This window comes from Cynara cardunculus, unplaced genomic scaffold (genome assembly GCF_001531365.2).
Source record: "Cynara cardunculus var. scolymus isolate 2C unplaced genomic scaffold, CcrdV1 Un_Scaffold_1172, whole genome shotgun sequence".
In the NCBI taxonomy this organism is placed as follows: Eukaryota; Viridiplantae; Streptophyta; class Magnoliopsida; order Asterales; family Asteraceae; genus Cynara; species Cynara cardunculus.
The window spans coordinates 87,820-103,912 of NW_020200693.1; the positions used below are offsets into that span (position 1 = coordinate 87,820).

The window sequence follows — 16,093 nt, forward strand, 5'->3', positions numbered from 1 at the left end:
ATTTATTCTACAACATGAGAAACACTTATTTTATAATCTAAACTCAAAAAATTAATTTATATATTTAATTATTTTATATATTTAATTATTTACTCATTAAATACCTTCCATGTTTCTTTCTCAAAAAACGTGCACAAAAAATACCACTGATCTAGACGATGTATAAAGTTCATCGGGATTGGGAGACGACCTTGCTTCTTATATAATGTGTGGCTGTACAAGTGTTAAGACTTTAGTTTAAAGTCGATCTCTGTCCATATGTCCTATCCACGAAATTAAGCACATAAGTTTGGTATCCCCCTAGTTATAAGCATTGGCAATAAACTTTTCTGTTTTCAATCAGGATATAACCTAAACCCTAAACAAAATAAATAAACAACCTAATAAGAAAATCAAGAAACAAAAAAACATCTGGAGTAGTGAGAAATTGAGAGCAAAATCAAATAAGTAAATAAGAAGGAAAACACCTGAAGTGGTGAGAAACTGAGAGCAATATCAGATTGAGTTATCAGCCGTCGTGGGCATAAGACGCCAATGGTGATGACCGGTGGTTGGGCAACGACAGAATCACATAAACAGGTCAACAGGTGGGAAAATGATAGCCGATGTGCCTTAAGTGAGCCGATAGGGCATTAGGATAGTCAATGAGACGAGAGATTGAGAGCAAGGGAGAAGAGAGATTGAGAGCTAAGGTCGTGTGATAGTGAAAAAGAGAGGAGGATTTTTTTTGAAAAAATTCAAAGCCAAACCTTCTCAAGCCTATATATGTGTTGGGCTTGATGCCCCTAGGGCTTTGCTGCCCTGAGCGGTGACCCATTTCGCCCAGCATATGGGTCGGCCTTGGTACCAATGTCGATTGTCAACCTTAAAAGCATCAATTTATTTACCTTAGGCAACATAAAAACAAGAATATATGTTGCCTAAGTAAATTGTGATAAATTTACCTTTTTAGCTTAGGCAACATAGACAAAAGAACCTATGTTGTCTAAGTAAATCGTGTGGATTTACCTACGTTACCTTAGGCAACATAGAAACAAGAATATATGTTGACTAAGTAAACTTTGACGGATTTCAGAAAAAAAATATGAACGACCAACATTAAACTAAGGCAACTTAGGCTAATATGTGGCCTAAGATACATGCAGGCAACATAGTACATATATATGTTGCCTAAGTTCACACTTAGGCAATATAGAACCATACATTGCCTAAGAGGAAACGTAGGCAACATATAATAGCCTTTGTTGTCTTAGCGTATTTAAGCAACATAAGCAAGTTACATTTATTGTCTAAGACAACATCTGGTGTAGTGTATAACTCTAAGTCATGATATATCATGACAAACTTAGAGAAATGTGGGGTGTGACAATCTACAACATAAAATATTAAATATGTCATACGATACACAACCAATGTGGATCAAAAATTTGAAGCCCCCGAACGTATATAGGCCGAAGCCCATTCTTAGTTGTTAGCCCGTTAATGTAAAATGAGAGTCCTTCCCATAACCAAATATCAAGTACGAATCTTAGATACCGGTTTCATGTCAGCATAACTTCTTTAATCATAGAACCGCTTCATGTAACTGTTAACTAATCCCCTATACAATATCTTAACAAGTCGAGAGAAATAGCATTTTAAAGTCAACTTACAAATAAAAAGCAAAAACGACAAGTAAACAACTCTTTCAACTTTCTTGTTATGCTTGTATTATGTTTCTAAACCAATTTAGGGGCCGTTTACCTAAAAACTTATTCGATAAGTGTTTATCGGTAAAATTCAACATCATTGTTTACTTACCGAGTAAGATTTTATTCACCAAAACGCATCGTATGCAACAATTTATCCCGGTAAGCGCTAACCATGATAAGAGTCGTCTCTCTCACTTACCGGGTAAGAATCTCGATTCTTGCATTCGCTCTTACCAGGTAAGATTCTTAGTCATTGTCATATTCATCCGGTAAAGTAATATGAATTGATAAGCGCTTACCCAAGTAAACGTTTGGTAAACGATACCTTAATCTCTTTCATTATATTGTGGTCCTCATCATCAATGATAACTGACATTATCCAAGACATATGTGTCTCCATGATTACATGTTTTTCTTGGTTAAAATTCATCTAAAACATCATAAATCAATCACATTAAAATATAAATTCAATAATTATTTATATATAAATATGGAGCAGTAAAAAAAACTATATATTTTTTGGATGAATTAGGCTAGAACATGGGCAAGTTGTGTACCCTAAGCTACTTCCATGCATCCTCAGGCTGGCATAGATGCCAACGTACAATGTACATTAATAATATACATTCATTTCATATATATATCACGTCACTGATCACATCAGCATGGTAACCGGTTAATACTTCAACTTGTTATCTATGTATTTAAATGTTTAAAATTTACATTTTAGATATTAAAATAAAAGTTTTGAAAGTATATTATCCAAAATAGAAATCAAGTTAAATTATTTTATTTAAATAAACTTAAAAGAACGGAAAATAAAATAGAAAAAAGTGGTTAGAAAAACATATAAATACTCCCTTGGGATCTACAAATAATTGAATAGTGATGAATGATGATTTTGAGAGCAAGAAATGAATGAGAAAGATAGATCCAGATCTACAAATTATTTGCCTTTGACTCATTCAGTGCCACTTTAGAAATGGGGAAGACCACTAAATGGATCAAGAATTTGTTGGCCGGAAAGAAAGACAAAACCACCCATCAACCACCACTCGCCACCCACCAGAACACACCATCCCCCTTCCCCACCACTCCCAAGGAGAAGCGTAGATGGAGTTTCCGGCGATCATCCGCCACCACTCCCAACTCCACTCACATTACATCCGGTCCTCCCCCCTCCTTGCCACCCGAGACTTTGAAAAACAACAACCATGCCTCCTCAATGGTGCCGAAAACACAAGTGGACACAAACGCCATGATGAGTCTCACCACCACCACCACCACTACTACCGCCACTGATGCCACCATTGTTGTCCAAGAGGCTGCCGCTGCCATAAAGATTCAATCGGTTTTTCGCTCTTACTTGGCAAGAAAAGCTCTATCTGCATTGAAAGGACTAGTGAAGCTTCAAGCGTTGGTTAGGGGTCACCTCGTGCGGAAACAGGCGGCCGAGACTCTGCGGTGCATGCAAGCGCTAGTGACGGTTCAAGCCCGAGCTCGAGCTCACCGAAGTCGAACACAAGACCATAGATTTCATCAGGGTGTCTATAATCAAGAATTCATCGAAGAAAACATCAAGATTGTAGAAATGGATATCAGTCATCCAGAACGATCGTCATACGCTTCTCCCGAGCCTTCGAAAACGAACCATCTCAACTTTTCTCAAACTACACCATCATACTACTCAAAACCTAACCATTCTCGACCACAATCTACTTATTCTGTAGCTGACTATATCGAAACACTCGACGATTTTGGGGGGTGTCCAAGTTATATGGCCAACACCAAGTCCTCAAGGGCAAAAGTACGATCCCATAGCGCTCCTAAGCAGCGACCTGCGAATCTACCTATGGCTCACGAGAGACATTCTTATAGTTGTACTAAGAGGAGACCATCTATTGAAGGAAGGAACATGCCACGAGCTGTCAGGATGCAACGATCATCGTCTCATGTTGGTTCGGGTGCTGAAACGAACCACTATCCATGGTCAATCAAGCTCGACAGGTCAACTGTTTCTCTGATGGAAAGCGAATGTGGGTCCACGAGTACTGTTCTAACCAACGGCGGCAATTACTCCAAATCGGTGGTTGGATATGGGTACTGAACAAGTCAGTTGTAGTTAATCCAAGTAGAATCATGAAGGTTCAACAATGGAGTTGGACGAGTACTGTTTGGGAGTTAATAGATGTGTATTAGAAGTTGTCTCAACCTTGTTATGAATATTAAATAAATAAACGTCCGTTTGTTTTGTGGAGTTGAATTAGTAATAAGTTAATTCATATGGTTGGTCGGGTTGATATTTAATACATTAAGACATTTTCATAATCTTGAATATGTTATTTTTTATTTATAGTTTTCTTTTCATCAACCATTTGATACAACTTATTCATACTTCTTGCGTATATAAAATTCAGTTAATTTTCTCAATCTACATATATATGTTCATAGTTACTGAACATATATATATAAACGAGTTATATAGAGATGTAAATAGATTGTAAATATGTGTCTATGATAGTGTAATTGTCTAATGTATATATTAATATAAATTCAACAATCATATTAAACTCAATAAATAAAAGGATATCAGGTTCATCCGGTTAGGTTCGGTTCAAATAATAGTACTCCGATATCAACCTAATAGTTACGGTTTAAAAATTTTATAACTCGATTAAATATCGAGTTGCTTTGAGTTAAGTTATTTCACATTGAATCGGGTTGATCGAGTTGTTCGGGTTTTAGTGTATTTAGGATAAAGTATATTTACAAATGGTCCCACGTGCGCTGTCGTGTATTATCCAGGAGCACACAAAATCAAACCCACATCATCAACACCCTTTTTCCCCTGTCCTCCTTCCGATCATGTACCGTCGCCACCATGGGCTGCCGCTGCTATACAACCACCGCCACACTCCCTCCTCAACCTCCGCCTTCCACCCTTCTCACCAAACTCCACCTCCACCGCCGCTCTCTTCTCTTTCTCTCCACCGCCACCACTTCTCTCTCTCTCCCTTCCCTCTCCACCGCCTCACCGCAGCAAAAACAACCCGACACCACCATTACTGACCGCATCTTCATGGACTTCAGCATCTGCCCTAGCTACTTCCAAAACAGAACCCTCGGATCTGACCTCGCTCTCTGTCCCGATGCAGAACCCGTCGGCCGGATTGTTCTTGGCCTCTACGGCAACCTCGTCCCCATCACCGTTTCCAATTTTAAGTCCATGTGCACCGGTGGATCCGGGTACTATAAAGGAACACTAATACAGAAGATATTTCCGGGTCAGTTTTTCATGGCGGGTCGGCAGGGGCGGAGAGATAAAGGAGAAGTGAAGCCGCCGGTGGGTTTGGTTAGGAATACGGAGAGTATTGATCCTAAAGCTTTCCAATTAGGGCACTCGAAGGGCGGCGTTCTGTCGTTGTGTTTATCGGAAAACGATGATGATGATGATATTAAACTTGATCCAAATTACCATAATGTGGAGTTCATGATCACCACAGGTCCAGGTCCTTGCCCTGATCTTGATGGAAGAAATATCGTTTTTGGTTCTGTTCTTGAAGGTAACTTTAATTTCTTTTGTGAATAATTCGTTTTTGGAATTGAAATTGAAGCTCATTTCGTTAATTCCAAGTTCTAAGCCATGGAAAAATATATATCTGACCATGGAATTGGAATTGGAACTGGAATTTCGATTGATTTAGTTCAAATTCCCAACTGGGGTTGTTTCATGTCGAATTCCAACCATGGAATTGAAGTTAGATCTGATAACCACATATGCAATACATAGATTCAATTGGGTTCTTTTTTCTGGAATGCATATCTTGAGCGAGCTCACTTTGGCACCATGATTAGGGTTTGTAATGTGTGAAGTCGATTACAATCCAATTTCATTTTACACAAGGCCTATATAACAACAATATAGGAGGAAAAGAAGACTGTAAGTGAGATGAGATTAATGGTTGAATGGAATCTTGCTAAGAAGCAATCTAAGCTGCCGATTATGGACATAAATTGCGTGAGCGTTAACCGAGTTGATAACAGTTAGAGTAAGAGGTTCAATCTGGTTAAATGCTTTCCGAATAATGATGTTTACCAAGACAGTAACATTGACTGAGTTTAGGGGCTGTTTGGTTGTCTTTTCATCCTGTATGACTAAAGCTGTCTGTATGAATTAATCTGTCTATATAGATTGAGAAGGTTTTTGTTTGAGAGAGTTTTTTCATAGATGAAATGAGCATGTTTTTTAATTTGGAATGAAGTTTGGAAAAAACTTGGCTTTCTACATAAAACTCCTAGCTAGAAGCTTACTTAATAAGCTACTTGCTATATCATTAAGCCATTACCAAACAGTCATGTATAGCTGACCGAATAAGCTACTAGTCCTTTAAGCTCATTAAGCTGCTAACAACAACCCTTCTAGGATCTTGACCTGCATATTTGTGGGTCGGAGTTGCTAACATCCCTTCTTACTGGGTAAGCACCTCTTACCCAATAAGAGACGGTCAAATGGTATTAAGCAACCCCTAAAAATGTTTTATTGAGTTATGACTATGAAAGCATAACTTTCTGCAGGTTGACTGAGAGGATAGACATCTTATGCATTCCAATCTCTATGTTGCTGACAATAAACCAAACAAACTCAGTATATCTCACTAGAAAATAGGGTCTGAGAACTGAGGTTGTAATAAGAATCGTAGCAATGATTGTGAATGTGGCAAACTTTAATTCACATATGTGGTTTTCAACTTCCCACAACCATTATCGTGCTTATATGATTATTGATCCTAACACAAAGCTCGGATCTTGGTTTCCTTTTTTGGTTTTTTGAAGGTATGGACGTTGTGGCAAGCATATCTTCGATTCCAACATACAAACCAGGGGAAAGAATCCGACAATACAATGATTTGGCGGAGTTTTTTGGAGACGGAAGAGCTAAAAATGCTCGTGCGATATGGGATCGGCCCCAAAAGACACTTTATATCAGCAACTGTGGAGAGCTGAAAGTCACAAAGCCTACCCTGACCCCTTCACTACCTTAAGTCACTTCTTCAATTCATTGTGGTACACTTCAAAATGCATATCATGCCTTTTTGTTATTAATTCATCATTTATGGTATAAATGTTAAGACTCATATCATAAATTAGCTGTTAGTTTGACTGTTGGCTGGTTGTTAATTGATAAACTATGCTTGGTCAAAACAAGCTAATAAGCTAGATTTAGATGTAAATGGCTTAAAAAGACATGTTGAAATAGCTTATAAGTTGGCTTATAGCTTACGAAATGGAGCTTTTCAATATGTTTTTAAAAATAAGTGAACGTATAGTTATCAAATATGTTATAAGTGATCATTGTATCTAGGGAAAATTGCACCAAAATGGAACCAACTTTCATCTGATTCCTATTTTGGGGAACCAACTTTCAAAATTGTCATTTAGGGGCCTCCTTCAAACTTTTTGTTTATTTAAGGGTCTGGTTGACCTGTTGACCTGTTAATGTTGATATCATCCAGATATTTTGCCAACTAAGATATTCCACGTCATATTAATTTTTTATTTTAAAACTAATATTCCATGTCATGTTAATTTTTTATTTTAAAATTAATATTCCACGTCATATTTTAAATTGCAAAATAATTATAGAAAAATAACTAAAATTAGTTTTTTTCATTCCAAATCTTGTTTTTTTTTTTAAATAAGATATCAAATTGTGAGTAAAGAAGTCCATTTTTGAAAAATTCTTCAATTTGATATCTGATTTTTTTTATAAAAAAACGAGATTTGGAATGAAAAATAGATTTTATTACGATAATTTAAAAAAAAAAAACGAATTTTAGTCATTTTTCTATAATTATTTTGCAATTTTAAATATGACGTGGAATATTAGTTTTAAAATAAAAAATTAATATGACGTAGAATATCTTAGTTGGCAAAAGATCTAGATGATGTCAACATTAACAGGTCAACCAGACCCTTAAATAAACAAAAAGTTTGATAGAGACTCCTAAATGACAACTTTGAAAGTTGGTTTCCCAAAATAGGAATCAGGTGAAAGTCGGTTCCATTTTGGTGCGATTTTCCCTTGTATCTAATTTACAAGAAATAAACAATCAATTAATGGAATGAGATGAAAAAAGCGAAATAAACTAAGTCGACATGGATCGTGAAGGAGGAGCAAATCTTGTAGAGAAACTACGGGGCAACAAATCACCGTCTCCGTCATCACCCCCACCACCGTCGTCATCGAAATTAAGGGCATAACTCTTCTGATCGTATTGAAATTGCGAGTTCTTCTTTGGTTTCTTGCTAAATTTTCTAATGAAGTTCTTCCATCTGGGGCCGGGGCCGGCCACGAACTCTGAAAACTCCTTCAAGCTTTTGAATCTAATCATCAACCAACTCTCTTTCTCTATCGTTTCTCCCGATCTGCGATGGATGAACGCCGTTGTTTCTGATCCATCGCGGTGGTGATTGTCGAAGTAAGAGAAAAGATGGAAACAACCACAACCGTTGCCGGAAACGTCCTCTTCACCGTGGTGGTTGTAGTAGTCTCCGGAGATATCGTTGCCTTCTTGTTCATGCTCCATGATTATTGGTGGTGGTGTGGTGTTGGTTACATTGAAGACTTGTGGTTTTGCCATGTTAAATGGTGTTTTGTGTTTGTGTTTTTGTGTGTGTTTTATAGGGTGTGTGAGTGTGTGTTTTGGGACGGCAAAAACAATCAAAACAACAATGAGTCAAGAAAATATTAGTGGGAAACAACAAAGGTTAGTAGGAGAGCCGGCACATCGTGAAGTAAGGTTATTTTGGTCTCAAATTTAAGGGAAAATTGTATAAAGATGGAACCAATTTTCACCTGATTTTTATTTTGGAGAACCAACTTTCATCTGACTTCTATTTTGGGGAACCAACTTTCACCTGATTCCTATTTTGGGGAACCAACTTTTAAAATCGTCATTTTGGAGAACCAACGTGCACCTGATTCCTATTTTCGGGAACCAACTTGCAAAATAATTATAGAAAAATAAATAAATTTCATTTTTTTTTCAAAAATAAATGCAATAAAATCTATTTTTCATTTCAAATCTCGTTTTTTTTAAATTCAGATATCAAATTGAAGATTTTTTCGAAAAAAATCCAAATTACCACGATAAAAAATATTTTTTTACTAATGCAATAAAAAAATCAATTTAATAGAAAAAAATTAATTGATCCAATAAAAAATAAATATTAAATATCATATTTAAGATTTTTATATCTAACCAATCTGTGTCAATATTAAAGTTTAAATCAAATTTGGAAATTCAACCAAAAGTTTGATAGAGACCCTTAAATTACCTGTTACCTGTTCAACAGATCAACCAAACCCTTAAATAAAAAAAAGTTTGATAGAGACCCTTAAATGACGATTTTAAAAGTTGGTTCCCCAAAATAGGAATAAGGTGAAAGTTGGTTCCATTTTGGTGTAATTTTCCCATTTTTCTATAATTATTTTGCAAGTTGGTTCTCCAAAATAAGAATCAGGTTCCCATTTTTCTATAATTATTTTGCAAGTTGGTTCCCCAAAATAAGAATCAGGTGCACGTTGATTCCCTAAAATAACGATTTTAAAAGTTGGTTCCCCAAAATAAGAATCAGGTGAAAGTTGGTTCCCCAAAATAAGAATCAGGTGAAAGTTGGTTCCCCAAAATGACGATTTTGAAAGTTCGTTTCCCAAAATAGGAATCAGGTAAAAGCTGGTTTCATTTTGGTGTAATTTTCCCAAATTTAATTTCTTGATAAAAGACCAAAATAACCTTAATTTCTGCAGAGGCCCACAGTTGTACAATATATAAAGCCCAAACGGTACGAATTCGGCCCAATGCTTAACTAGGACGGCGTCGTTTCCATTCCCACATTACCATTTTGAATCTTTATACTCGAGTTCCAACGGCTACTTCTCCTGGTGACCGTTCAAGAAACACTCAAAAGTCCAAAATCATTTAACAAAGCCCCATTTTTCATCATCAATCACCAAACACCTCCAACATTTTCCTTCTTATACATATCAGATTCCAAGAACAGACATAAAATCACCCTAGATCTTCAAGAAAAGAGAGATTCATTGCAACAATGGTGTACACATACACACCCAAATACTACTCTTCTCTTCAATATTCAATTGCTTCCATTTGTAAGAACATCCTCCCTTTCTCCTTCAAGAAACGGCGGTTGCCCGCCATTGCTGCAGCTGAACAGAGGCTGTGGAAGCAACAGTCTGATAACCTAAAATGGCAGCAAGAATCTTTCCATCAGATCTTGAATTTGATGGGTCTGTTCAAAGAAGGTATCTTGGCTGAGGCAGAGGTCTCTGCTTTTCGATCACATCTTCTCGACACCCTTATTGCTTTGCCTTTCGATCACGAACAACCTGTCATTCTAAGAGATAAACTCATCTTCTTACAGGTTTGCGCTTAAATTTGATGCTGTTTTTTTAGATATATCACTTGTAAGAGGTTGAATTTTCATCTTTTTGGTGGGTAATTGTAGTTGTATCAAGATTTGAATAACCTGTGATTTGGTTTTTCAGGGTTTTAGAAAATGAATTTTGCATCTTGTTGGTAGATAATTGTAACTGCATCAAGATTTGAACAAGCTATGATTTTTCAGGGTTTTAGAAAAGCTTGATTTCCTGTTCAATTTTGGTGAATTTGCATCTTGTTGGTGGATAATTGTATCAAGATTTGAACAAATTGTGATTTGGGTTTTTTCTGGGTTTCAAGAAAGTTTGACATTCTTTTTCCAATTTTGCCGAATTCGCCCCTTCTTGGTGGATTATCGCAATAGTATCAAGACCAGAACACATTATGATTTTGGTATTTCATGGTCAAAAAAAGTACGATTACTTTCCCAGTTTTGGTAAATTGCATCTTCTTGGTGGTCAAACGTAATAATTTCAAGATTTTCTGGGTCTCAAAACGTTGTTTCTTTTCCATTTTGGTTGCAGGAGTTATTGTATGCAAATTGCATATCAGAAGAGGAGTATCATACATCAAAGACGCCATTGTTGCAGAGACTAGAAGCTCAAGGAATTAAAATTGACCCCAAAGATGTGGTTATTGCTGGACCACAACAAAAGAACCCAAACGACGAATGGTCAGTAATCGATTTGAAAGACTCGGGTTCAAAGAGCAAGTCAAAACAACAAAAGTCGGCCATTAAACAAGTCAAAGGAGCTGCATCAATTTTTGGTCTATCATCATCACACAAAAATGGTAAAGATGAGAATGTTTCTGATATGGGTACTCAGAATCTTGGCATGTCTCAAGAAAACCCCTTTTGGAATTGCAAAATGAAAGAGAAGGATCAAGAAAACCCAACAATTCTTATGTCAGAGAGTGTGATAATCGAGGAGTCACCGAAGAAGGGGAAAAGGAGACCATTTAAGGGACTTGATGGTTTTATGAAATGGAAGAAGAGTGATGATTCAGAGAAAGATACAGTTCCATTATCATTAAGTGATTCGATTAACGAGACTTATTCAGGCCTTGGGGACGGGCCAGATGCTAAGCAAATCAAGAGAAAACTACACAAGGATGGCTCATCGTCTGATTTCTTCGTAGATAAGGTGATATAATCAAAGATCTCCGTTTAGTTTGAATTATATTTCGAGTTCTTGTGTTAATGCATGTGTTTCCTCAGGTTCTAGGAGAGAAAATCAAGAAGGAGCTAATGAAAACCAAAGCAGAACTTCAATTATCGTAAGCAATCTCAATCTTGATGCAATTTCTTGAAAACCCATGATGACAATTGTGCAATCTAACAGATTTATAACTCAAAATGTTTCAGGGATGATCAAATTGAAGTGATTTCGACTAGGCTTCCCATCGACAAAGCTGACCTGAAAAAGTTCTTCGCCAAGTAAGCAAATGTCAAATTTCTTGAAACTTCTTGAAATTTCTTGTTATTTTTCTCCAATTCTTGCTAATTTTGATGGATCTTTAGGAAATGGTGTGATCAATATGGAGAGATTGTGTTGGAAGTGGTAAGAAAAGAGTTTAAGGATCATGTTGATGAGATCAAGAACATGTCAATCAAGAACATGTCAAGTTCTGCTATGAAAAAGGAGCAGAAAACTTCCGAGGAAAAATGGACAACTTTTGATGACGATGATGAGAACTGTCACCCAAATCTTTTTGCCAAACCGGCTCCAGTTCCATCAGGTTTTGGATCCCAGAAAGATGATCACAACGTTCGTGTTTCTAAAAATAGAAACAGTACAGATAGGTTGTTCAAGAACAACCCTTTCTTTGATTATTAGGCCAAGATCTGAACTTGGTTCTTCTAGGATTCATATATAATTATGAATGTTCTTCTATGTACTTTTGTGGATGTTGTGAGGTTTATGTATTGTTGAATTGCTGAGTTCTTCAGTTATTTTCTGGAAATAATCTTGGAAATTTAAGGTTATGTATGGCTTCATTTAAGGTAATCAACTTAAGGTAATCAACTTTAATATTGCAAAGGGTTGCAACAGAAACGCAGTTAAACCCCATTCGCCATTGAACAAAGCAAGGCGCAATTCTATCATACAAATAAAGAACGAAAAATGATGTGCAAAACCATCCAAATTCAAGATCTCTTGAAAATATGTACAAATACCATCAAGCAAGAGCAATTTCTGAGCTTAAGATGGTAGCATCTGCTTCACAAACATCTCCCCGACAAAGTGGACAGATCCTAGAAAAAAATGAATGATGAAAGGAAAGAATTAAAAACCAATTGATGATGTCAGTAACTTCTAATTCAACTTAAAACCAAGGTAGACGATACTGGTAGCTGACAACTTCTTATAGGATTTATAAGGAGCTCACAGAATCTTATTTTCTATCATGAGACATTACAATGAAGGGATGAACCCAAAAAGTGATACCTGTGAACTTCTTTGAGCCATTTATCAACACAAGACATGTGGTACTCATGCTGGCAGGGAAGAACCCGTATTTCATCTCCTTCCTCGTACTCAGCTAAGCAAATCAGACATCTGTTTGATGACGATTTATACAAGGTTTCATTTGGTTATGTAAGTTTTCAGGTAAATAACTAAACTTACAATCGCATCTTTATTTCAAGATTCACACTTGAGTAGTTTACAAGTTCAAACTAGATGTAGATTTGATTCAGTTTTAATATTCAAAACAAATTTATGAAGTTTTAGGTTCGTCCATTATAAGTTCCATAAAACCAAAATCAGCGAAGCTCATCACCAAGAAAACAGAAGAAATACGGAAACCAGAGAGCTTACTGTTCAATATCACTTTCGCTCTTGTGTTTCACTTTGTGATTTTTTACAGGTAAAGAGTCAACAACCGAGTCTGGAGCCGGAAGTGACACCATAGTTAACGGAAGTGACAAGGGATGCCTTTGAATCTCATCCAATACCTGCAGTAGGAATTACGACATTAGCCCACTTCTAGTTTTGATTTATAATCAAAAATGCAAATGGATTTCGGTATTAACCAAAAATAATATCAGCATTCTTAATACAATAAAAGTTCATAGAAGTTCACAAAGTGTTTAGTCAATTAAAAAAAATTACCTCAAACAATGTCTCAGCAAGCATGATTATACGTGATAAAGTTGCAGGCGGCCTGCCGTTTTCAGCCATCGAGGTTGGATCACAAAAGCATGTGCCATAAGAATGATGCCCTGATGGACATATATGTGTTCGAAGGTGAGATTCATCACTACCACGCCGAATACTTTCCCAAATCTGAAATAAGTCCCATACCAACTTGTTAAAATCTATGACAGACTTTTGCATGTGAACACATCAAGAATTGTGTATGTATATATGTATGTATAAAATTTTGGAAAGCTACCTCAGAACTTGAGGGTTGTCCGAGTTCAGTTATGTTGTGAGTTCGACTTCCCAAATGTCGACCATCACTTCTGGCTCCACCATCTAAAGAATCATCACCAAATTCGTCATCAGAATCATCCGATGAGAATGTAAAAGTTTGTGAATCACTATGCCTTTCACCATTTTCCCTAAAGAATGCATCCCAAATTAGGCTTCTAGTATCCGACCTCAACTCATGAGTGTTGACCTCAGTGGTTGCCCTAGACAAATTGTCAGAAGATACACTCGCCACGTCATGATTAACTGTTTCGTCTCTCTGTTCTTGTTCCCTTTCGGGTAAACTTAATCCAAGATTCGAAGGTATGGTTTCTTGACAGGTGTCATCTACTGATTTGAAACTAAAATTACGGGCTAAAATAACTTCCCTCTCAGGGATTTCATTTTCAATGGGCAAAAGTCGGTCAGAATGTGTAATCCTTTCAACTATGTCGTCATTTCGATCCACAAAACTTATGTCAATTCTACTTTTTGAAGAACTTGGATGGGGAAATACTCTATCTTGATTTGAAGTACTAGCTCCATAACCATTTCTACAATCTAAAATTGTTCCGGGACCAATTTCAGGAGAAGGGTTCTCATTTAGAACCAAATTGCTGTCCAAAAAAACTTGACTTATGCTTTTGGGGCTGATTGAGCCATGTTCAGCAACCGATGGCAATGCAAATTCTTTTGTTGGCCTTGGGATTTTGGTGGGATTATCTCGATCATGACAATCTTCTATTGGATCATCTTCCATCTATAAAAAAATATGTCAGTTATCAGTTCCTTGTTTCAATATTCACCTGTCTTCACAAGTGAATGATGACTTATCCGAACAAGAAACTCAAGTTACACACAACTCAAAACTCGGGAAACAAAAAATCTTTTCCCTTTCCTTTTATCAGATGATTTCCTGAATTTTGATTCTTCAAGTCGCAATGATCACTTTCAAAACGCACCTTATATCTCCTTCAACTTCAAGAACATAGGGCTTACTTCGATTGGCTTCAAGAAGATAGGGGGCTTACTTCGATTGGCTTCAGGAACGTAACTGTCTCAAACCATTCTGCTTCTAATATTACACGAAAAGCTTTTCTATTCGAATCTATCATAAGTATTGAATAGTTTACCAAATGCCAAGTGAAAATCATATTAGAAAACACCATCTATGAAGCATGAAAACGCTAGTCATCTCGAAATCCTCATAAAAGCAACACAATTTCAGTCTGTTTATAATGTGTAATGTAACAATGCCATTGTAATTTTCAAGAAGTTTTCTTTAGATTAACCCACAAAATGCAATGAAGAAGGTAAACTGCCTATTTGAATCTTATTTCCCCCATTTTTAACTGATATGTTGTGCAATTAATTCTGCTCATTTCAGCATAAACTTGAAATTCATGAAACTAAACCCTTACAAATTCACAATAAATCTATCAAAATTCCTAAATAGGTAATCACAATCATGCCAAAAAGGGGGCAAATTTCATACCACAACATATCCAGGGGAAAAAGCTAGCATGAACAGAATAAACAAATAACAAACAAACAGAGATACAAAATCTAACAAGCAGAAAGGCCCAATTGATCAAGAATCAGTATTTAATCAAAAAGCCCACAAAAAGGATTGATGAATAACGATGAACACAAAATTGGGTATAGAAATAACTGAGAATTTTAGGATGATACCTCGTTGGGTGATGTAGATGAGGAGGAACCACAGATGAAAATGAAGGAAAGGGTGCGTTTAAGGGTTTTGTTGGGTGGTGGTGGGTGTTTAGAGGTGGTAGAACCCATGGAACCCTCTTGTGTTTCTGTCCTAGGTTGGCATGGAGATGGAGATAGAGATGGAGGGGAGAACGATGATGGAGTTGGAGCCTTGGGTTGAAGGCTCCCATAAAAACCAACGCCAGGATGAGGATACGACCATAAATATATAATAATTGTATTTTAAAGAGGCGACTACATGTTTGATTTTGCTAAAGAAACAATCTTTGTTTTGTTAACTAATCGTCTATGTTTCTTTCCTACCATCAATTACTACAACCACCATTTTATATTTTTTTATATATATAAAGAGAGAAAGAGAGAGAGGGGAAGGTCAAACAACACCACAAGCATACTCTTTTATCATAAACAATCGTGTATGTTTTTTTTTCTCATTTTACGAAAATACAAGAATACTTTTTTACCATAAACAATTATATGTGATGCTATTATTTCAATACATATGATACATATGTGATACTAAATCAGAGATGTGGACAACTTTTGATACGATCTAAGCTATAGGCCAAGTCGTTCTTACACCACTAAGTCCCCTCACATGTACTATCACATGTGATAATGTGTTATTAATGTGATATTATAATCCATCAAGACCATCACATATGATACTAAATCATAGACGCAAATGACCTTTGGTGCGACTACGACATCCATATACCACCAAGTCCCCTCAAGTGTATTATCATATGAGATAAGAATGTCCTTGTATTTTCATAAAATGAAGGTGTTCTCG

The 16,093-nt window shown here is 36.4% G+C and overlaps 4 protein-coding genes and 1 pseudogene across 6 annotated transcripts; 3 read left to right on the forward strand and 2 right to left on the reverse strand.

The window, feature by feature from the left end:
* The first annotated feature begins 2,673 nt into the window (after window positions 1–2,673).
* On the forward strand, window positions 2,674–3,906 carry LOC112502269 (annotated as a pseudogene).
* A 657-nt stretch (window positions 3,907–4,563) lies between these two features.
* LOC112502277 (peptidyl-prolyl cis-trans isomerase CYP28, chloroplastic) lies at window positions 4,564–6,845 on the forward strand. Its single transcript, XM_025106143.1, has 2 exons — window positions 4,564–5,254; window positions 6,525–6,845. Exons 1-2 carry the CDS (start codon window positions 4,573–4,575, stop codon window positions 6,731–6,733), a joined length of 891 nt encoding a protein of 296 aa, XP_024961911.1. The 5' UTR covers window positions 4,564–4,572; the 3' UTR covers window positions 6,734–6,845.
* Window positions 6,846–7,837: 992 nt separating this feature from the next.
* Window positions 7,838–8,332, reverse strand: LOC112502270. Its single transcript, XM_025106137.1, has one exon. The coding sequence runs from the start codon at window positions 8,330–8,332 to the stop codon at window positions 7,838–7,840; it is 495 nt and encodes a 164-aa protein (XP_024961905.1).
* Window positions 8,333–9,718: 1,386 nt separating this feature from the next.
* On the forward strand, window positions 9,719–12,177 carry LOC112502279. The gene is made up of 5 exons (XM_025106146.1): window positions 9,719–10,136; window positions 10,678–11,298; window positions 11,373–11,431; window positions 11,520–11,591; window positions 11,676–12,177. Exons 1-5 carry the CDS (start codon window positions 9,804–9,806, stop codon window positions 11,989–11,991), a joined length of 1,401 nt encoding a protein of 466 aa, XP_024961914.1. The 5' UTR covers window positions 9,719–9,803; the 3' UTR covers window positions 11,992–12,177.
* On the reverse strand, window positions 9,934–15,536 carry LOC112502280. Of its 3 annotated transcripts, none has more exons than XM_025106149.1 (7): window positions 15,262–15,536; window positions 13,553–14,329; window positions 13,270–13,443; window positions 12,976–13,112; window positions 12,604–12,714; window positions 12,333–12,410; window positions 9,934–9,956 (listed from the first exon to the last, which is right to left on the reverse strand). In XM_025106149.1, exons 1-6 carry the CDS (start codon window positions 15,367–15,369, stop codon window positions 12,335–12,337), a joined length of 1,383 nt encoding a protein of 460 aa, XP_024961917.1. In that variant the 5' UTR covers window positions 15,370–15,536; the 3' UTR covers window positions 9,934–9,956; window positions 12,333–12,334. The 3 variants fall into 3 exon arrangements, with proteins under 3 accessions (XP_024961917.1, XP_024961916.1, XP_024961915.1); XM_025106148.1 differs by lacking the exon at window positions 9,934–9,956 and adding an exon at window positions 10,014–10,101; XM_025106147.1 differs by lacking the exon at window positions 9,934–9,956 and having other exon boundaries at window positions 12,201–12,410.
* Window positions 15,537–16,093: the final 557 nt, after the last annotated feature.